The sequence below is a fragment of the Neopsephotus bourkii genome, unplaced genomic scaffold (genome assembly GCF_033783945.1).
Source record: "Neopsephotus bourkii isolate Nb327-2 ecotype Australia unplaced genomic scaffold, CSIRO-AGI_Nbou_v1 NB_463, whole genome shotgun sequence".
In the NCBI taxonomy this organism is placed as follows: domain Eukaryota; kingdom Metazoa; phylum Chordata; class Aves; order Psittaciformes; family Psittacidae; genus Neopsephotus; species Neopsephotus bourkii.
In genome coordinates, this window is record NW_026900965.1 from 2,306,100 (window position 1) to 2,328,129 (window position 22,030).

Genomic DNA, 22,030 nt, shown 5'->3' on the forward strand with positions numbered 1-22,030 from the left:
GCTTCCCAAACCACACCGAGTGTAAGAGGGATACTGGAATCAACGGGGGAACTGGCCCAACATTCACCTACACCACAGCCCGAGTGACAGTGCCCTGCTTCACTGCCCTTTCCCTGATTCATTCCCTGTGTCAGGAAGGAAAAGGAAAATGAACCAACCCCCCCCATAACTATCCTGGAAAAGTTCTTTCCCACAGCCCCCCTTGCTCCCACAGCCTGGGCTTCACCAGAGGGAACAGACAAAAAGCCAACCAAGTACAGAAGCAAAGCCCAGCTGAGGCCTGGGTTCCCCAGAGCGTGTGTGACCCCAGAGCTTCTGGCTCTTGACACAAGCTTTCCACAGAGGGAATGTTCTCCTTGAAGGGCCGGGGGGTCCAGGAGGGAGAGGGACCTACAACTGCCTTCAGGAACATGAAACAGGGCAAGGGAGGATCCAAAAGAACAACGGAATGAAACCAACCCTCCCTCCCATGTGACTGCAACAGGAGGTATTTCCTACACAACTGGAGGTGCTGTTCCCACCAGGATGCTCCCGCTGGCTCCACCTGCCCATGAGGACAGAACCACAGCTCCAGCCAACAACGCACCCATCACTTGTACCACCTCCATGTGCAACCCCTCAGCAAACACCCTCTGGCCAGGCCTGGTCAGCAGTGGTCCCTTGGCCAGGGACAGACACCATCCTCCTGCAGGCTCCTTCATACAATGGCACAAGAGAACGAGAAGAGCTCTGCAGGAACATTCGCTTCCTTCGGTTTTGTTGCTCTGTACAATGACTCTCTTTGTTTGCTTGGGGTGTTTTTTTTTTGTTAAATACACAGTATTTCTTCTGGAAGGACCAAAAACAAAACAAACCAAACCAAAACCTCTCCAGAACTTCCCATCCTTAAGGCTCACACGAGTTTTACCAGTCAGGATCCGTGGCACGGCTTCCTCACACACCTCCTCCTCTTCTCTCCCTTCGGAGCCCCGTGGCTGGCTCTAGGTGGAATGCAGGGGGATGACGAACTTGCAGCCGAAGGGGGAGTGGTAGTTGATGCCCACCTCCTGAAAGACCTTCTGGGGAATGCCAATGTCACAGAGGTACACGCGCCCGGCCCTCTCGCCCAGCGGCAGCGGCAGCCCCAGGGCCAGCGACCACTTGGCGTCGATGCCCTGCTCCATTTCGCTGATGGGGGGGTCTATGCTGAGGACAGGGGCCCGGTTCTGGTTGGCCCAGTCCACCACTGCCTTGTACCAAGGCTGATCTCTCAGGAAGGCGTTTTCGTGACAATCCAGGCAGTTGATCACCAGGTCAACGGGGCTGTCGGGGAGATCTGAAACACACACAAAGACCGGTGAGCGCTGAGGATCGACCTGATCTTGGGCTCTGAACTTGGGCTCAGGCCAGGCAGCCCAGGGGGGTGCTCTCTCCATTAGAAAAGGACCATTTTCTACTCCACAAGCTGTAAAAAAGGCTGTTTATCTGGAAGGCACCAACTACAGAAAGGCAGCCCATGTGCTGCACTGCTGCCTGCCCTGCTGAGCTCCATTGGGGAGCACTGACCTGCTCTGTATCACCTCTGCTGCACTCCCCTTACCTGACCAAGTCCTTTTATAAGCTACCAGGGAAGTAGCTCAGCCAGCACAGCACAGTCCAACACTGCCCTAATGCCCACGTTTGCTTCTCCCCAGGAGATTAAATGAACTGGGTTTGAAACGACACTGGTGAAATATCAGACAGAAGCCAGTTGTCTCATAGAAGGTGAAGCATCAGCTTGTTTTCTGGCACACTGAGAGATGTGAATTGACAGCTGCTGGGACTCGCTCAGCAAAGCTGCTGCTTGGTTTGAAGCTGCAGTTGGATGCTCATTGACTTGCAGTTTCGAACAAGGAAGGCCCTTATCATAAGAGAAGGGCTGGTCTGCTCTGATCCCCACAGCAGCTTGTTCATACAAGAAACATCTGTAGCAGCACAACAGCTCCACTGTTGAACCTCTCTGCTGTCCTGCCGGCCTCCCAGCAGCCACCAGCTCATGGCAGTGCCACTAGATGGTGCCAGGGGACTGAACAGCACAAGTGTCGGGGAGGCAGGAGCGGATCTGCTCCTCAGCCACCTACCTTTGACGCTGGACACTTGCTGGCCTTGTGTCTTGCTGAAGAGGTTCAACTCGTTGGTGATGGATTCCAGCATCTTGACGAAGTTGGGGAGGAAAAGGATGACGTGGACGTCGTGGTTGGAGAGGTGCCGGCCGCAGCTGATGCCCTGTGCCCCCTTCACGTGGGGGCCACACAGCAGAGCTACCGTGGGCCGCTGGTGCACGTTCTTCGGGTTCAGCCTACAACAGACAAAAGAGGCTGTTAACAACCCCAAGCAGCGCTTCCCTTCTTCCTGCAGGAGAGGAGAAGCAGGAACATGCAAACGGAGAGGTGCTCTGCACATCTTCCGCTGCCTCCGAAGGAAGAAGCCACATCCTTTCACAGTGCTGCTGCTGCTGGAGCTGCTCTGCTCTACCCCTAAGGCTCAGCAACTGCAAAGTACAGCTGATTTATTGACATGGCCTCAAGCCATCGAGCGTGGCTGACAGGAGGAGTTTCAGCTGACAAGGTCAGTGCTGCCTGGTATGCTATCACTTACTGCTCAGAATCAAATGTTCGGGTCCTGGTAAAGTACTGCCAAGTAAACAGATGGAGATTTAAGGCCAGTAAATGGAGAGAAAACAATCTCAGCTCTTTGACTCCAGAGATATTTCTCCTTCTGGGGCCCAGGAGCCAATAAAGAAGCCTTTATTAAGTCATTCATCCAAGGTGGGTGGATGTCTGTTCAAACAAGCCCTTTCTACAGAGGGGAAAAGCAGCCGTGTGCCATGGAAACCTGCTGTAATCTTCCTCCCACTCCAGGAGCCTGAGCCCCACGCTTGTTTGCGGGATTATTTGGGAAGAGGCTGACACACGAGCCACAACACAGTCTGCAAGGCAGCGGGATGAGGTTTTCCTTCAGAGGTGACAGCTTCCTCCAGCTGCAGGAGCACGGATGAGCATCCAACAAGCAGCACAGGCACCCACACGACACTGACCTCAAAGGTTCAGCCCCACCGAGCAGAACAAGATAAACTGAGCTCTGCTTAGAGGGGGCAGAGTGAAAAGGAGCAGCTTTTACCTGTTGGGTCCCCCGAGGAGGCTGAGGGCCATCTGGCTGGCGCACACCCCTGTCATCTCCAGCCTCCGCTCCAGGGTCAGCCCGTGCTTCTCAGCCACCGAGAGCAGCTTCTTGTGGAGCTCGTAGGACACGCTCGGAACCACCAACCCGGAGTCTGGGAGACAGAACAGGCACAATCAGAGACCTCTCCGGAATGCTGCTCACTGGGAAGGCTTTAGAACAGCACTTGGAAAGGGCTATTAGCTGCTACCAAGCATCTCCTTATCCCAGGAACCCAGGGTCCTTCCAAGACCATTCCACGAATCCAAACTAGTGCAGCAGACTCGGCTTACTCTGAGTGGAGACAGGTAAACGCAGCTGCTGGCCTTGAAATACTACATTTCCACACGGATTCAGCAGGCAGTTTTAGCAACACATGGGCTGGGAAGGCTTTTTTGACCTCCCGATTGAGGATGGAAGGTTTTCTTACTGGTCTCCATGCCACTGGTGCTTTAACCCACACCCATGCCCAAACACACATCAGCATTCCTGATCCCTGTCAATGAGAAGCTGTGAACCAGGTTTCCCACCAAAAAGAGCTCACATGTGTTCTGCTTCCTGGCACCAGGAGTGACCAGCCTTAAACCTCCAGCCCTTAACCCACCATCACAGCCTCATCTACCTCAGCAGGTAAGAGACACACAGACCTGAGTAACTGTTCTGGATAACTCCTTGTGCTTCCCTTCTCCAAGCAGAGTCTGACTTCACACAGGTGAACCCTGCAGTAGCATCTCTGGGCACCCTGTGCCAGCGCCTCAGCACCCTCACAGGGAAGAGCTTCTGCCTAAGAGCTCAGCTCAGTCTCCCCTCGGGCAGGTTCAAGCCATTCCCCTTGGCCTGTCCCTACAGGCCCTTGTCCCAAGCCCCTCTCCAGGTTTCCTGCAGCCCCTTTAGGCACTGGAGCTGCTCTGAGGTCTCCCTAGAGACATCCCTACTGTTCCCTTGACACTTCCTCCTGGATGTCCTTAACTGTTTCCCAGCTAGGGACCTGCACAGCTTAATTCCCTCCCCACATGGGACAGCCATATAGCTGGGGCACAGCTGCCAGCCAGAAGAGCTCTCAGCTCCTTCTGTTCCCATCATTCCTAAGCACTGCTCCCAGCTAAACAAGCAGAGCCAAGTGCTCTGTAACTTTACTCTTAGCTCCTACCCTGGGACAGGCAGATGAGGGGCACCGAGCTGGGCACGATGGGTCCCAAAGGTCCAGGGCTCAGCCTGACGCCTGCTCCAGCCCAGGCCCTCCTCACCCTCACACTCCCACCCCTGAGCTCAGGGTGATGGCAGCCTCCTGGGTGCTCATCATGGCAGGGCCCAGACCTCCTGCACCCACAGGAAAGGGCCGTGGGAACAAGATGTGGCTCCACAGCGAGATGAGCTCAAAGGGGAGCAGCTGCAGCGAACACATCCGCTCACAGAGGAAACGCAGCAGTTGCTCGTGGGCCCTTGTGCAGGCAAAAACCCATAACGAGAAGCAGTCGTAACAAGCATGCACCACATTCAAATGAGACCAGCAGCACGTATTTGAATGGTGAGGAATGATTTGTACTGCTCGATTTCCCCAGGGTGCCCCAGTCACAAACCACTAAGTGGAGCTGCAGCGGAAGCAGCAGGTTTGGTGCATCTTGGGGTGTGCAGGGAGTACTTGTGGGAGTACTTCCACAAGGAAACAGTAAAATGCTGGGGAGCAGATCCTGCTGGACCCTTCTGGGGGTCACTTCTGAACTCAGCAGCCGGTGCTTTGCACACACAGAGGGCCCAAACATGTTCAAACACTTGACCTTGCATGCTAACCTCCCATTAAGCTACCTCTGATTGCCTTTCATTACCCGCAGCACACATGCAAGCGGGCACATTCTCAAAGTCATCTCAGCCTCTTGATAGCAGCCGTTGAACATTTGGAGTCATCAGCCACTAATAATCCTAAAGGCAGCCCAGGAGTCACGTACCTGCCCTGTGCTCACACCCCTCCTCAGCTCCGCAGTCACGCAAGGCTCGCCTCTGCCTCTGCCCATCCACCTTTTGGCTACTCCATCACGTCTTGTTTGGCAAGCTCAAAGAAGGAATGAGTGACCTGAGGTCAGGGTCTCTCCACCTAAGTTTGGGGAGAAGCATCCTCTGCTCATCTCAAGCCAGGGGGCTCCCAAACTGTGCTTCTGCTCCTTCTGAACCACAGGATCAGATGAGAAACTGAGCTGATCTATACTCTGCCTCTACCCAATTTAGTACAAACACTGCCAACACCTTCTCTGTAACCACCTTCACCCTTCTCCAGACCACGAGCTTTAGGAAACCCACACTTACCACCAGCTAGAGGCAGCTCAGTGCCCAGTGGGTTAATACAAAGGGGGTTAACTGGAAGCCAGGAGATGAACTTGCATTTAGCATGCCAGTGCTACTTTGTCCTAATTGCTCCCTCTCAGGAGCAGGCTTAGATGCCAAGAGAACTTCCCTTCTTCGCACTCACGCAAGGTCCAACCAGTCCAACTGGCTTATCAAAACCAGGCCGAGGGAGTTAAATAAACTCTGGCAGAAAGCAAGCAAGGAGGCGACGTGTAAAGCCACAAACAATAACAGTGCTGCAGCAAACCTGAACGCCTGCCAACCTTAATTCTGTTTGGGTTGGACACTGCAGCTTTATTGTTCGGTAATGAAGGTAATCAAAGAAATTAGCTCAGGCCTTTGGATATTAAATAAATGTATTTTACAGCTGCCTGGAAAAGAAAAAGGGCAGCTATAGGCTAAAGAGCTTTGTGACACGCAGAGCACTGCTGAACAACGAGAAAACACCAAGGATTCTGTGCTTGAGGCACACTGTCCTGGGTACTGGGAAGGAGTTGTCTCCTCAACCTCCTCTATGCCATGTTACACACACACACACACACACTGCTTGGATGAAAGCACCCTGTGCCAGCAGAAGGATTGAGCTAACTTGCCACAAGTTAAGCAATTCAGAGGGCTTTCCCCCAAACAAGCCCAGATGCCTCCAGTACTTGAAGCTGCAGGGTGAAAGGCAAGGGGTGCTGCTAGAGTAGCTCAGGGCATAAGCACCATGTTTTCTCTGGACTATTTCAGCCCAGAGATAAAAGCAGGTGAGCTGCAGGTATGAATGAGATGGAACCAGACTTGGGATCTCCCAAAAGCCAGGTGTAATACCACAAACCCTTTCCTTTAGCAATAGGCAACTCCAGGTTCTCAGGCCACACAGCTCACAAGCTGCAGCTACGTGACTTGGGTTTAGCTCTAGTCCAGTTTGGGCACATTACTTGCTGTCTTTTGCTGGCGGTGAAGCTGGAGCCACCTGCCTGCAGCCTCAGCAAACCACAGCTCCTTGCCCCACAAACGTGAGTGATTTTCGCCACTGAAGAAGGGCTAGGGGTTTTAATGTACTTTAATCATCATTATTTTTAATGAAGACAAATCCTGCGGGAGTTCTGGCTGACCTTCCAGTGTGAGCCTCTCCCTGAACCCGTGCACAATTCACTCCAGCTGAGCTAAAAGCTGTCTGAGGGACAAAGAGACTCTGCTCCATGACCACTTTGTTTTCTCTTGCGGTTGGATCAAGTGAACTTCATTTGCACTCTACTCAAAGGTCCCAGAAACACTTCACACATTCAATACACACAATCACTGTAAGGCAGTCATCCATAGACTGAAGAGCTAAAAGCTAAACAGAGTAGAAAAGACAGTCAAGGACATGGCACACACAAAACCAAGCCGTACTGACAGCATCACCCTCACAGAACAGGCTCAGCTTTAGTTTTGCAGCATGACCCTGGCACATAAGCTCTGGCTGCCACATTGATCCACTCCTAAGCACGCATTTGATGCCCATAGTTCAGCCAAGGGAGATTTTTAAGCCAGTGTAATCACAGAACAGTTTGGGTTGAAGGGACCTTAAAGCTCACCCAGTCCCAACCCCTGCCACAGGCAGGGACCCCTTCCACTGGAGCAGCTTGCTCCAAGCCCCTGTGTCCAGCCTGGCCTTGAACACTGCCAGGGATGGGGCAGCCACAGCTTCTCTGGGCACCCTGTGCCAGCGCCTCAGCACCCTCACAGGGAAGAGCTTCTGCCTAAGAGCTCAGCTCAGTCTCCCCTCGGGCAGGTTCAAGCCATTCCCCTTGGCCTGTCCCTACAGGCCCTTGTCCCAAGCCCCTCTCCAGGTTTCCTGAGGCCCCTTCAGGCCCTGGAGCTGCTCTAAGGTCTCCCTTTCAGGAGCCTTCTCTTCTCCAGGCTGCCCCAGCCCAGCTCTCTCAGCCTGGCTCCAGAGCAGAGCTGCTGTCATGAACTGGCACCCATGGTATGTGTGTGCTACGTGCTAGCAGCAACTAAACACAGGTAAGAGGAAAGAAGAGCTCAACTGCCAGAAGGAACCATGTGGACAGCCTGGTATGCTCCACATGATATTCTAGAGAGTCATCAATGATGAACTGAGACACTCCATCCAACTGCAAACCCTGAGCTCCAATACACCTGCAGGACTGGCTTTGCAGTTCCTGACAAAAGACCTGATCCTCAATCACAGGTCACTCCACTGCTGCTGATCAGCAGAAAGAACACAGCTAGACACACATTTAAAGACAAACTATATATTTGAGGGAAATTCATGTGCAAAGCCATACGGACGGACTCAGTCATGACCAAAGACATGGTAAGCTCTATTAGCTTCAGGTTTTCACTTTTGTTTGGAAAAGATCCCCCTCCTCACTCCCTGCTTGCCTCCAATGCTTATTTGATAGCCTGGCCCCAGAAAAATCAACTCCCAGAAAAGCATCCCAATGGAATGAAGTGTTTATGAAGCTTTGCTAGAGCCAACACCACTTGACTTCTCTCAAGCAGCAACAGCAGCACAGACTGGAAGCCCTGCAGATAATCTTCTGGAGAACTGGCACCAGCAAACTGCTGGATTTCCTGCTGCATAATCCTGGTTATTCCCTAGCTCCATGGCATAAAAGAGCATGCAAGAGTCACAGGCTCCTTCCTCTGCCACAGTGACAAGAGCTGGGTATCAACTTGCTGTCAATCCCCAGCATCACTTTGTGCTATCACAGCAGACAGAATAACCACTGTATCAGGCAGCGCTCTTAAGACAACCATCTTTAGGACTGGCCTAGGGTAAAGAATTCACCAAGTACTTATTTCTCCTATAACTAGAAAGTGCTTTTTGCAAGTAAAGCTCCCCTTAGGAGTCCAGAGAAAACTCTCCAGGGAGAATTCAGAAGCAGGAAGAGAATTCCTGCCATAGATACATCCAGAATGATGGCTTTTGGGGCTTTCATTTGAGCAGCTGCTGTTCTTTGAGCCACTAAGAGGCAAGCTGCCTGTAGCTCAGCATCCTCCTTCCAGCTGCTAAACAAAGAAACCAGGATTGCTTTTTCCAAGGGACAGTCCATCATTCCTCCAAGCACACTGGATGTCTTTCAGTCAGCAGCAGGCAGGTTACAACTGCTGACAAGAGCTTTCCCTAGCTTGCCCTTAGCATTTCCTAAGCAGCAGTAAACTTCCTCAGTGGACACAAAGGAAGTCACCCCCTCTGGGGAAAAACCACTGGCAGGGACACAGCACTGGGACACTGTGATCATCATTCCCAGGCCTGTGAATGTGCCCTGCTCAGCACAGGCAGCACGGAGCTGGAGCTGTCAATACCCTGCCCACTGGGTGACAGGACAGCTTTTCTTCCAAAGTCATCCAGAATTCCATAGGGGATGCTAATCACCCTACAGGAACTAATGAGGCTTGCGAGACCCTGCAGCTATGGAGGGGAGTCATGTACCACCCTCCAGGGCAGGCTTGCCAAGACCAAAACAAGCCAACAGTAACTCTTGCACTGAGCTGCTCCCTCCAGCACACTGCAAACAGGGAGCCAAGAGCTTCCATCATAAAGATGGAGTTTAGCAACATGCTTTCATTTTCATGCCCTGAGTTTACTCACTGATGCTTGCTGCAAGGCCAGGAGCTGTACTGCTAGAATACAGCATCAGCCTTACTTCTCAAACTGGCGGCTAACAGTAGGTTAGCTTTAGTTTCAGACTAGCTGCACATAGACACCTTGTCTCCTTTCAGATAAACCAGCTGGAAGAGGAGTGTACAAGAGTAAATGAAAAGGAATAATACTAAATGAGTATTTAACCACAAAAACGAAGAGGAGCTTATTCACACAACACACAGGCAACTGGTGAGCTGCTTGCCACAGGAAACTGTCAAGAGACTGAAAGCTTGCAGAGATTTAGAAAGCAATAGGTTAAAACAAGCAGAAGACCAAAACAAAGCCTCATCAAAAGCTATTAATACTGAACTACCTCTTCTGCTTCAGGAAGGCTTAAAACTGTCAAAGACAAAGCACTCAGGGAGGCATCATTGTGTGGTTGCTCTGTTATTTCACTCTTCTTTAAGTATCCTTGGAAACATGATACTGAGCTGGACAAGTGCTGCTATGACCCGGTATGTTATCGTCTCATTTGGGAGATCAATAGGAAGATGGATGACAAATGGAAAACTACGATATCACTGTACAGCAGAGCCATTAAAAGACTTGTTTTTTCACACTGAAAAGCAACAAATCCTTACCAATGAACCAGCCTCCTTCCCTGAAGCGCTTCACACCCCAGGTGGAGCTTCTGGGCAGAGCAAGAATGAGAGATCAAGGACCTGATCACACCTCAGCTCAGTGGCCAGGCCACCAGGATATGCACTGCTTATGTCTCTCTACAAAAGCTGACTTTATCCTTATACAGAAATGTCCCTGGAATGCCCAAGTTCCTTTACTCCTACATTTTGCAAAGCAGGCAGAAGAGCACAACTAGACTGAAGTTACAGGGAATTTGTACCTAAATGTAGCATAAAGCACATGTGCTGTGCAGCATGTGAACTCATATAAATAGACTGCTTACAGTAAAATCTCTTTCACTCACCAGCAGTGGACAGAAAGTGGGGGGAGACCCCACCTAAAACACCTTTCATACAATGAATGTTTGGAATTAGGGATGGGAAGAGCCAGAACCATTGCTTTTTACACCAACAACATTTTAAACTTCCACAAAGCCATGTGGAAATATATAACTACCACCCAAGGAGCATCAGAAGCACATGAAACCTCCTGCCTTTTAGCAAAGCACAAATCACCATGTGCTATCATGTACCAGAATCCTGAGCCCATCCCAACCTCTCACGAGCCACCGATCACATCCACTCAGGGTCATCATATTAGGAATCCAAGCAAGGATTCAAATCCTTCCTTCTTGTTATCCAACCATCAGTTTTATCCCCCCCTGGAAAACTGCCTACCTTGTGCCCTATATGAGTATTTTTTTACCTAGGCAATATTACAAATAAAGGTTGTATGTGGACAAAAGGTACAGAGCCAACCTCACGTAAAGGGACGCCCTTGCTTGTATCACATTAAGCTGACAGACAGCCCTTGGGGAAAACAATCCAGCCCAGCAAAGCAGGAGAGTTTCCATCCTGATCAGGAAGGGACATGGCATACATCAGGAAGGGACATGGCATACCCGTGCAGAACTCTTTGTTAGCATTCTGGGGTACAACAATCCTTCTGTAGACTATGGGCTCTGACTCCAAGATGTTCTCGTCGTGCCGGTAGCGAGCTGGTTTCTCGTTGGGGGTCCCCCGGGAGCGGGTGCCGCTCCTCCTCTCATACGTTTCAATCTCTTCAAACACAGCTGCCTTGTCAAAAAGGGCCAGGTTGCCTTCAAAATCAAAATCAGTGTCTGGGATCTCATCAATGTCATCCCCAAAGCACTCGTCATCTTTGCTCTTCATCTGCCCGTTTTTCAGGCCGCTCTTCTTCGGTGTCACTTGGTTCGGGTGACGGCTGCTGGATGACCCTAAAGGAAAAGAAAAGCAAGTTGGAAACATGGCATAAATGGGAAAAGCCACTTTTGTTCATATATGTTTTCCCCAATACATTTGGTAAGAGAGGGGAGCTCTCCTGGTGCTTGGGCTTGCAGCCCACAGGCTCAATGGGTACTCGCTGTAGAGCCCATCAGGCTCAATGGGTACTCGCTGTAGAGCCCATCTTTGGCATTCCTCATGCTAAGATCCATGAACAGAAAACAGAAGAAGAGCATCAGGAAAGAGATTTTCAAGGACTCTCCACCAGCAAGGTTAGAAAAACATGCTTGGCCACAGGAGCAAAGTGAGCATTTCTCCCCACTGGATTTCATTCAAGGTGGTGTGTCCCATCAATGATAAGAAGCTAGCCGTGCTCCAAGATAGCTTTCCTTCTACACCGAGCTCATGTTCACACAGGCATGTGACCCAAAACCTTCTTTGGAATTTCCCTAAATTTCAGAATCTAACATAGGTGTTTCCTTTCTTGGCCACCTATTAATGATCTTTAAGGGAGAACTTAAAACCCTGAATATCAAGTGTTTCTTTATGCTCTCACTATCACTAGGTACACATTCCTGACCTCTTCCCTATTTCATTCTCCTCCTTCTTCATCCCCCTGCATGTTTAAGCACACTCCTTTCCAACAACAAGTCATCCTGAAAGCCTGATTTCTCTGGAGTAAGACTGACGAAAGTCTCCTTATCCAGGGCTCATACAAAACCATGTGCAATGAGAAGGTCAACACATCCCTTTACTTGCTTATTTCTTACCTTATTCAGCTCACCCACAAACTCGGCTCCTAACTCAAACTCAACCCTAATATTAATCTGTTTGTACATTCCTTGTTACGTTTGCTAACACCTAGGTAATATTTCAGGCCAATTCCAGCAATTTCAGGCATCACCTACAGTGTCCGATGGATGGAGTTAAGAGGTATCACACCAAAGCTGCTGCTTCCTCTACTAAAATAGTTCTTGTCGTTTAAGATTATCACTATGGAGAGTAACTTATACAAATGAGTTTACTGACAGAATCCATTGGAAACAAACTGCCACCAAGTTGCCCCAATGATGTGTGCTTTCTCTACCTCCCCACAAATGCAATATCAACCTATCTTTGCCTTTACACATTATCACAACCAGTGGGAGAAGACAGGCAGAATTTGGATGGATACTCTGAAAACATCCCAAAAGATCTGCAATGGGCACAACCTTCACAGCTTCCCACAAAGTTATTTGTCAGCTTTGTAAGTGCAGACAAGACTAGGCTGGTCTTGAGAAATCCATGGAAAGGATTATTTATAACCTTGGGTTGACTGGTGGAGCCTAATAAACTTGAGCTCTCATTTCCCACGCTTCCAAGGTGTGAATCCTCCACCCCACTGACAGGAGCAGCACTTCCCCTAGGAAGCAAAGGACCTTTCTCCTTGTCGACTGATTCTACACGAGTGCTCATTCATTTCAGGATCAGGACAGGAACATTTAAGACCAACATGCCCATTCTGGCCAAGTTAACAGCAGAACTCTGCTCTCTACAGCACAGGTATTCAGTAGGTTAATGACACAAATTGCTGCTGTTAACTCCAGAACTCCCTCACAGTTTCCTGGAGACTTACTTCACACAAAGCACTAGAAAATCCAGGTAGTACCTGACACTTACCAAGGACTTTGTAAGCTCTGACCAACCTGGTTTACAGCATGATACTGAGTCCACTTCCCACCACATCTAGCTCAGGCAATGCTGAAGGATGCCTTGCTAAGGATGTATACTTGGGTTTATTCCCAGTTAGGAATGCATTGTCTCAGCAAGGATTTTCCCCTGTTTATCTTTCCTTGTATTTTGGTGTGTCACTTGGGTTTCCAGAGAACTGTTTAGCTGACTAACCTGAAAGCTTCCCCTACAGCAAGGAGGCTCCTAGAACTGCTCAGCAGCTCCTTCCGTGGAACCTGTCTCAAGTCCAGGAGCTAAATTAAATAGACCTGAACATCCCAAAACACCCCCCTCTCAAAAAGCTGCTGCAGCTTCAGGCTCCCATTATTCCAGTTCCCCAGAGCCTTCTCTTCTCCAGGCTGCCCCAGCCCAGCTCTCTCAGCCTGGCTTCAGAGCAGAGCTGCTCCAGCCCTTACAGCACCTCCATGGCCTGCTCTGGACTCAGTCAGCAGCCCCAGAGATGAAAACCTGGACAACACAACAGGCTGGGGTCCCCAAACGTTCACAAGCTCCACATCAAAGCAATCATCATGAGTTCAGATGAACAAGCTAAAGCTTACACTGAACACAAAGGCAAAACAAGCCTTGTTCAATGTCAAGTGTTAGGAGAACTCTGTTCCAGTTACCCAACATGAGTTTTTACACCCATGGCCAGGCTTTTCCACAGACAGCTCCTCAGCTGACCTGAAAAGCAAAACATGGGGTGAGCTGCCCCGCTGGGCAGTGGATGCAGGGCACAGAAGCAGCTGATGTAAGCAGTGTGTAAATGCTGCTGGAACACAAAGCTGTGCTAGAAAAGCTGGGAATACAATGGCTGGAAAGCTCCCTGGACTCCCTTGCAGACACAACAAAGGGGAGCCAAGGCCATACCTCATGAAAGCAAGCTGCTGTGGTGGGCAGCTCCCTAATCCAGAGCCATGGATGCCAGCTCACAGTACTGCTGAGCCATGCAACCAGCTCTCTCTTTTCACCTCCTCACACAGGGTGCACAGGACATGGCACAGGCCAACCAGCAAAGTTAGGTGGTGTTCCTCATAAAGCATCACCCTCTAGACAGGTAAGATGACTGCTGGCTGATTCTGCCCAGGGCAGAGGAGAAAAGCCTAAAAGAAGGAGCAGGGGAGGTGCAGAGAAAGCTCAGAGAGAAGAATCTGAGACAAGGCCAACAGGAAAAGTGTTCACTGTCTTCCACGGCACCAGTGTGACAAATCAGACCAAGCCATTCCCTGAATGCTGCTAGTCATAGAACCATGGAATGAACCAGGTTTGGAAAAGACCATTAGGCTCATCAAATCCAACTGCTCCGCAGCACTGCCAAGGCCACCACTAACCCATGGCACTGAGGGTCTCGGCTACATGGTGTGTGAACACTTGCAGGGACGGTGACTGCAGCCCTGCCCTGGGCAGCCTGTTCCAATGCCTGAGCACCTCTGGGGAAGGAGTTGTTCCTCAGCTCCATCTAAACCTGCCCTGGTGCAGCTTGAGGCCGGTTCCTCTTGTTCCATCCCTTGTTCCTTGGGAGCTAGCTACGTTCTACCATAGAAAAGAACTGTGTTGGAAAGAACCTTAAGGCTCATCCAGCCCCAAACCCCTGCCATGGGCAGGGAGACCTCCCACTAAACCAGGTTGCTCCAAGCACCATCCAACTAAGCCTTGCTTTCATGGCCTGATCCAAGCAGCTCCACAAAGCCAGCCCTTCCAGCCCAGCTCATTTGGGATGGCAGCTTCCAGCACCCTGTGTGTGTATGTGTGAAGCTTGTTAAGGAACAGCACATGGCTCCATGTCAAGTTGGCAGCTTGATGCCGCGCAGCAAAGCACCTCCCTCAAAAGGGAAACAATACTTCCCAGGCTTTTTTTGTTCCTTGGGAAAAGCAAGCTTTCATGTGCAGCACACAAGCAAACATGAAGTCTCTAGCAAGCTGGCTGCCTTCCTGAGAGATCCTGTGGGAGCTTTTGCTGCCAGCCCTGGCATGAGCGAGCGCAGTGCCAGCACGGCACAGAAGCCATTGTTGGGAATCCTGCCTTGGTATTTACTGATTCCAGTCACACAAGTATTCCAAAGGGGGAACTTTGGGCCTGACTTAGCACGCTAAAGGGCATCAAGAGGGCAACTTCCAGCTGTACTGAAGCCTGCATGACTTCAGTTCTAGGTGACACCTCAGCCTGTTCTTCCCCAAACGCTTGCACCCAACATCACCACAGAGCCAGGATCTCTTCTATCCCCCTCCTGAGATTCACACGTCATATGCCCCATGCTCCAAGTGCACACACTTTGAGGGTAAGAGTTCACTTCTCTACCTCGTTTACCCTAAATGAATCCAAGCTATCCATCAGACACTGACAAACATGAAATGAGGTTCTTAACCCTCCTCCCACATGCTCCATCCAGCCAGAATAAAGCAAAGCAGAAGTTATTTGTGCTATTTAGGTAGCCAATGCTGAAGTTGAGACAAATTCTTCTAAAACCAATCAAAGGAATGTACTCAAACAACTCAGTGGAACTTAAGAGGAGCTAGGGACTTAAAAACCCAAGCCATTAACCTTAAAGGAACCACAGGTCTCTTCCTACAGCAAACACCAGGCAGTGTTTAGGCCTAGGCAGAAGTAAAACACTCAAAACCAAAGAGGCTTGATGATGGTTGGTCATCAGGGCGTGCATGCTTCCTCCTCACATCACTCTGTCCTTCCTCCTCCCATCAACCCCCTTTGGCAATCACAGCAATAAAGTTAGAGGAAAAATTCCAGAAGTTCCTTGGGATTTCTCCACAAAATAAAGCCCTTGAACTCCCTGTTTAACTGGCCTTTCCCACCTGGGTTTTGTTTCTTTGCTAAACACAAAAGCAAGGCAGGGGGGAAAGATGAAGTCATGGGAATATGCTGGATACATAAGGATGCTTCAGCAATGAAGTCATGGAAATAGGCTGGATATCCACTGATGGTTCAATAATTGCACGAGGAAGATCTGGAAAAGAGCACAGCCTAAGGGGGCTTTGAGGAAGAAAAAGAGAACATAGCCAATTTTGGCACAAAAAGAAGAGTTTGAAGAGTTATTGAAAAGAATAAAGATGAGGGATGCTTGGCTTGGAGATGTGCTGATTGTGTCTTTACACCAGCCTCATTAGAGCTGTTAATGTGTGTTTTTAACAACACAGCAAATAACACTGGTAGTTACTTGCAGGGTGATGTTGCAAGAGGTTACAGTTATAGAGGCTTTAAATAGAAAAGCTTGGTAATATTGCTCTATGCTTCCAGTTCCTTTTAGAGCAAAACTGGAGGCTGGCAATTGGGCAACCTTCAAGCAGCAAGAATGAGGAAATCATTCTACCCAGCATTATTCAGCTCTCCATCTTCTAACACCGGATGCCAACAGAGGAGAATAATCCATATAGTGTGCATATCTCCACTGATTAAACTTGAATATTCCCTTTAATATTCTCATCTGGTAAGGAAGTATTTGCTTTTTTATATAAATAGGCATCAACCACACTTCCCTCAGAAATGCTGCAGCAGAGAAAACACCTTGCATACTCCAGATCATGAATGGGATTATATCTGTGAGGATCACAGGATGATACAAAGGCAAGTGCAAACGTTTGGAAGATCTATACTTGTACTACTTGTAGACACAGCTTGTGAAGGTAGGGGATTCTTTCCCTCTGCTGTGCTCTGGGGAGACCCCCCCTGCATTCCTGATCCAGCTCTGGGGCAACAACACATGAGAGAGATGGAGCTGTTGGAGCGAGGCCAGAGGAGGCCATGGAGATGCTGCAAGGGCTGGAGCAGCTCTGCTCTGGAGCCAGGCTGAGAGAGCTGGGCTGGGGCAGCCTGGAGAAGAGAAGGCTCCTGAAGGGGAGACCTAAGAGCAGCTCCAGTGCCTAAAGGGGCTGCAGGAAACCTGGAGAGGGGCTTGGGACAAGGGCCTGTAGGGACAGGCCAAGGGGAACGGCTTGAACCTGCCCGAGGGGAGACTGAGCTGAGCTCTTAGGCAGAAGCTCTTCCCTGTGAGGGTGCTGAGGCGCTGGCACAGGGTGCCCAGAGAAGCTGTGGCTGCCCCATCCCTGGCAGTGTTCAAGGCCAGGTTGGACACAGGGGCTTGGAGCAAGCTGCTCCAGTGGAAGGGGTCCCTGCCCGTGGCAGGGGTTGGAACTGGGTGAGCTTTAAGGTCCCTTCAACCCAAGCCAGCCTGGGATTCTGTGAAGCCTTACTCCTCACTATTTAACTTCCTCTTCTCCAGACCTTCAGGAGGTAAAACAAGTATAAAGGCAAAAGTTTCCAGCCCCATTTGAAACACTCTTGAGGAAGAAGGGAAGATACTGCAGCCATAACTCAGTGGTGAAAAGGGAAGTTGTGGAATAACATGGCTACTCACAGGAATTGTGTCTACGGCGGAAGCCTTTGGACTGAGTGAGCGTTTCCACATGCCGATCCATGTAGCTCTTGGAGCACTGCTGCTGTGGAGAGATGATAATATCCTGGTTCCTGGTATCTGTTCTCTTCGGGATGTTCTGTGGGGCACTGCTGGACATGGGTTTCTTTAACGCTTTCCCAGTGCCATTCTGACTGGGACCCACTTGGCACCCAACACCAGGGATGCCCATCTCTGTCTGGGGCAGATCCCCACATTGTCTGTTGTCCCCTGGCCCTGGGATCTCCAGGATTTTCAGCTCAGTAATGTCACCTGCCCTAAAAACAGGGAAAGAAAAGCAGACATGAGGAATTTAGCATCTGAGGTACCTCTGCAAGAAACCCCTACAGAAAAAACATGTTACATTGTAGAGTATGGTTTGTCTGATCAATAGAAATGAGGAAAAATGGACTTTTAACACCCAATCACACAGGATATTTCCACAGACATCAATCTGAAATGGCCTGAATCCTCAAAACACCAATGATTATTTCTACACTGCACCTGGGTTTTGTGTGAAAGGTTCTATTCCAAGCTGGAACAGGCAGCACTCAAGCAGAAAATGGAAGCAACTGACCTTTGCAGACATCTGCACTGGTTTACCAGTTTCTAGACACTTCATTCATCTCAGCCTTGAGCCTACTATTACATTTAATCCCCTTCTCCAGTAATCTACCCTCAGATGAGGGCAATTCATGCTCAGACAAGGACAGTGCTTTCCATTTCCTCAGAAAAGAGATAAAGAAAACCAAAAGGAGCACTGGGTACAAGCCAAAACCAAACAAGGCAGCAGTTACAAAAAATTCCATTTGCCCTGATGGCGAGAAATAATCAGAAATTAGGGGCTTCTACTCAAAACTTAAGTGTTTGTTCAACTGAGATATAATAAGAGCTTGTTACTGACTTCCACACGTATCTCCTAGAAGAATACGGTCATCATCATCTTACCCCAGTCTCTTTAAAATCCAGGGAGAATGAAAGATTAAGAGTATCATGGAATCAATCTTATTTAAAAGTCAGTGACTCGGTGTCTTAGTTGTCATAAGATGCCACGTAACAGGAAAATGGCTTGTGAAGAGCGACTCTTAACTCTCCTTTTTACACACACTGTTACCAGGAGCTGGTGGCAAAGAGCTCCTGAGAGTAACACCACTGCAGCATCAGTTCGCTTCTTGGCTCAAAACTCCCTCCTGTCTCTGCAGCGCAAAGCACATTGCAAGAGCCGAAGGGATGGAGTTGGATTTGATAACTGCACTTCACTGCATAAGGGCAATAATGCTCAGCAGCAATAGGGAGATTAAAGGGAAACAGCTCATTTCTGAGGAAAACCATTCCAACCACCACTGACCTGGGAAAAGACAGGAGGGGAAAACACAGCCACTAACCTGAAGGTGACTTCTGGCACGAGGCACTTGACCCCATTGTGGAAGGGCCGTGTAAGGGAGATGGTCTGGCTGACCTGATCCACAGCAGACACTCGTCCTTGGTAGACTCCCAAGCTTTCTCCACAGTTAATTGAAACAATGCTCCCAAGCCAGTCCGTAGCCATCTTTCTGGCACACAACCACTGTAAAGAGACACAGGCCTGGCTGTAACAAGATGCAGAAAGTGACAACCTGAATCAGCATCAATTGTATTCCCCGGCCCAAAGCCTGGCTCCCACCCAGGCTCCGGCTTTGTCAGCTTCTCCCTTGTTTGTGGGGTGCAAATAACATCCCAGCGAGTGTGTAAATCCCTGGATGGGGCTTTGCTATACCATTGTGACACAGATCACTGTTTGCTTCATGAAAGAAATCATTTTCTAACCGGATTCAAGCTCCAAACAGAAATATTTGGTATTTAATGCTGTCTGTGGCCATTCTCCCTGGAATTTCAGGGAGTTTTTAGAGTTTTGGCACAGGAACACTGGGGTAGAAGAACTTTTGTGAATACTCAGCAGGGAGAAGATTCAGCTCTGAACATACAAATGAAAACCAACACCTTTAAGGGAGCAGATAAAGAAGGAGGGGAGGAAAACCCAGTGCTGGAGTCCAGAATAAAAGCCTTCCCGCTCTCCAGAGCCAGGAATACCAGTATTCCTGCCGCAATTAGGAAGCTGCATTCCTTCCTAGCACTGAGTTCCACCAGAACAAAGGGGAGAAAATCCACTTTATTCAGTCCCACGCGACTCCCTCAGCCCCGATGCTTGATTGAACTTGTGTCAACACACATTGAAGCAGCCTAAGCACATCTTTTGGGCTGAGATCTCTTCCTCCAGACACAGGCCCCAGAAGATGACAGGCTCACCAGTGGCACAGCAGCAAAAGAGAGCTGACAAGTTCCTAAAGGAAAATGACCACTGTATATATTTGCCTTTCATGCTGTAATCAACAGATATTTACTGTAAGGAGCACAGAGAGCCCAGGAGATAATCCAAGAAGAGATTAACAGCAATATATAAACCCTGATTCTGAGTGTTGTTTGTATTCTCTTCAAGCCCTTCCTATCCTGAGCTTCTTGGAAAAAGAAGGGAAAAATAACCCTGGAAATACCTAGGATGCATGTTACCAGGAAAACTCCTCATTTCCCCCAGCTTCCAGGGGACTGAAAACAGGGGATGCTTCAAAAGGAAGCTAAATTTGGTCACTGAAGTGGAAATCCGTCAGCACCAGCCTCCTCTCTTTCCTGCTTCTCTGGATTCATATTGAGCCATGATAACAATGTCTGGATGCCAAGGCGAGAGCTGATAAAAAGCACTTTCAAAAGGCAGAAAACGTACCACTAAATATCTGTAATAAACCTAAAACTTCACTCCCTTTCCTGCTTTTTGTATGTCCTTCTGGAAACAAGGGGAAGGGCTCCGCACACATCACCACCTTCCAAGGATGCTATTCAAAAACAAGAGCCTCCGTTCACCACGCAAAAGATAATCTATGTTTGCATTCAAACACGAACTAAACCAAGGGAACCTCCTCATCTCAAGGGAGACTTCTACTGCTTTGTGCAAAATTCACCTAGAAGAGGGGCTGAACAATACACACAGTGAATTATTTACAACATCACACATGAGAACAGCAGCACATCTGTGTGGTTACACACACCTGCAAAGCCAAACCTCATAGTCTGTCATATATTAGGTTTTGCCATACAACTCACAGAGATCTTCTCCCCAGCACCACTTTGGGTGGGTATTACTGATACACCTGACATTACTGCCAGTTGTGAAAGAAAGTCAAGGCTTACTCAGCCATGCAGACAGCTCTTTAATACACAGAGTCTGTAAGCAATAACTCAGCACCTTCTTCCATCCCCGTTCAAGGCCAGGTTGGACACAGGGGCTTGAAGCAAGCTGCTCTAGTGGAAGGTGTCCCTGCCCGTGGCAGGGGTTGGAGCTGGATGAGCCTTAAGGTCCCTTCCAACCCAAACCATTCAATAGCTGTGCACAGCGGGCACTGCTGCTTGATAAGGAGCCACAACACATGCTCTCCCAGCTGAAAGATGAGTTCACAGCGAACTGGCTTCACTCAGTTAAGAAAGCAGCCACAGTGATCTACCAGCTCTGTCCCCGGGACATGGGCAGCACAGGGCACGCACTCCCAGTAGGGCTCATACCCCGGCCCAGTCAGCGTGATCAGCACAGGGTAACACAGTCCCCGGGGCGAACAGCACAGGGACCCCGCCGAGGGGAGGCACACGGGACACCCCTCCCTGGGGGGAGAAGCACAAGGAGTCCCCCTCACCCCGGGGGGCAGCACAAGGGCCCCCCCAACCTGCTCCCGCGCGGCCCCGGGCCAGGCCTCCCCGCTGACACTGGGAGTCCCGGCAGGGCCTCCCCATCCGCTCCCGGCCCGGCCTCCCCAGCACGGCCCCGGGAAGGGCCTGGCGCCGCGGCTGCGCATCCCGGGGGGCCCGGGCGGGCCCAGCGCCGCACCGCGGGTGCCGCCTACCCCCGGCGGGCTCCGGGCGCGGAGCGGGGGTCCGGGGTCCGAGTCCCGGCCCCGCCTCACCTGGCGCCACCGCCCGCTCCCGCCTCAGCGCGGCCTCTTCCCTCACCGCCGCTCGGTGCTTCCGTCACTTCCTGCCCCGCCTCCCAGCGGCGCTCCAGCCACCGGCGGCCGACCATAGAGAGGCGCGGAGGGGTGCGAGTGGAGCTCGGCGCATGCGCACGAGCACCACCACCCCCCCGCGGCGTGGCGGGAGCCGCCGGGTGCGGTGTGCGCATGCGTAGTGAGGACCCGGGGTAGCGGTGATGGTGGCGCCGGTGGTGGAGCCGGGTCCTGATCCCCGCCGGTGCGGGCACAGCCGCTGTGACCCCTCCGTCACCCCCCATCTCTGATGTGACCCCTCCGTCACCCATTGCCGATGCGACCCTTCCGTCACCCATCGCCGATGTGACCCCTCCGTCAGCCCCTATCGCCGCCGGCACACTTGGTCCATCACTCCCATCCTGCCCTCACCTCCCTCGCATCTGTGTCACTGCAGCACGTTCTCTGCTGTATCTGCCCAGTGTCCTCTTGTCACACCTCCATCACCTCATTCACACATAACCCCATCACCTCCATCACCCATGTCACCTCCATTGCCCCTCCATCACCTCTTCATCATCCATCACCCCTCACTCACCTCCATCTCCCCTCCATCACCACTTCATCATCCTTTCATCACCCCTCCATTACCCCTTCATCATCCATCACCTCTCCATCCCTTCCATCACCCCTTCATAATCCTTTCATCACCCCTCCATCATCCTTTCATCACCCCTCCATTACCCCTTCATCATCCATCACCTCTCCATCCCTTCCATCACCCCACCCCACCTCCATCATACTTCCATCACCTCCATCACCCCTCTGTCACCTCCATCATATCACACTTCCACCACACCTCCATTGCCTGTCACACCTTCGTCA

At 50.5% G+C, this 22,030-nt stretch overlaps 1 protein-coding gene across 1 annotated transcript; it reads right to left on the reverse strand.

Annotated features, from left to right (window-relative positions):
• Positions 1-858: 858 nt before the first annotated feature.
• EDC3 (enhancer of mRNA decapping 3) lies at positions 859-21,236 on the reverse strand. Its single transcript, XM_061349987.1, has 7 exons — positions 21,128-21,236; positions 18,527-18,708; positions 17,106-17,419; positions 10,683-11,018; positions 3,139-3,292; positions 2,100-2,317; positions 859-1,315 (listed from the first exon to the last, which is right to left on the reverse strand). The coding sequence occupies exons 2-7, from the start codon at positions 18,688-18,690 to the stop codon at positions 981-983; spliced, it is 1,521 nt and encodes a 506-aa protein (XP_061205971.1). The 5' UTR covers positions 18,691-18,708; positions 21,128-21,236; the 3' UTR covers positions 859-980.
• Between the last annotated feature and the right edge of the window lie 794 nt (positions 21,237-22,030).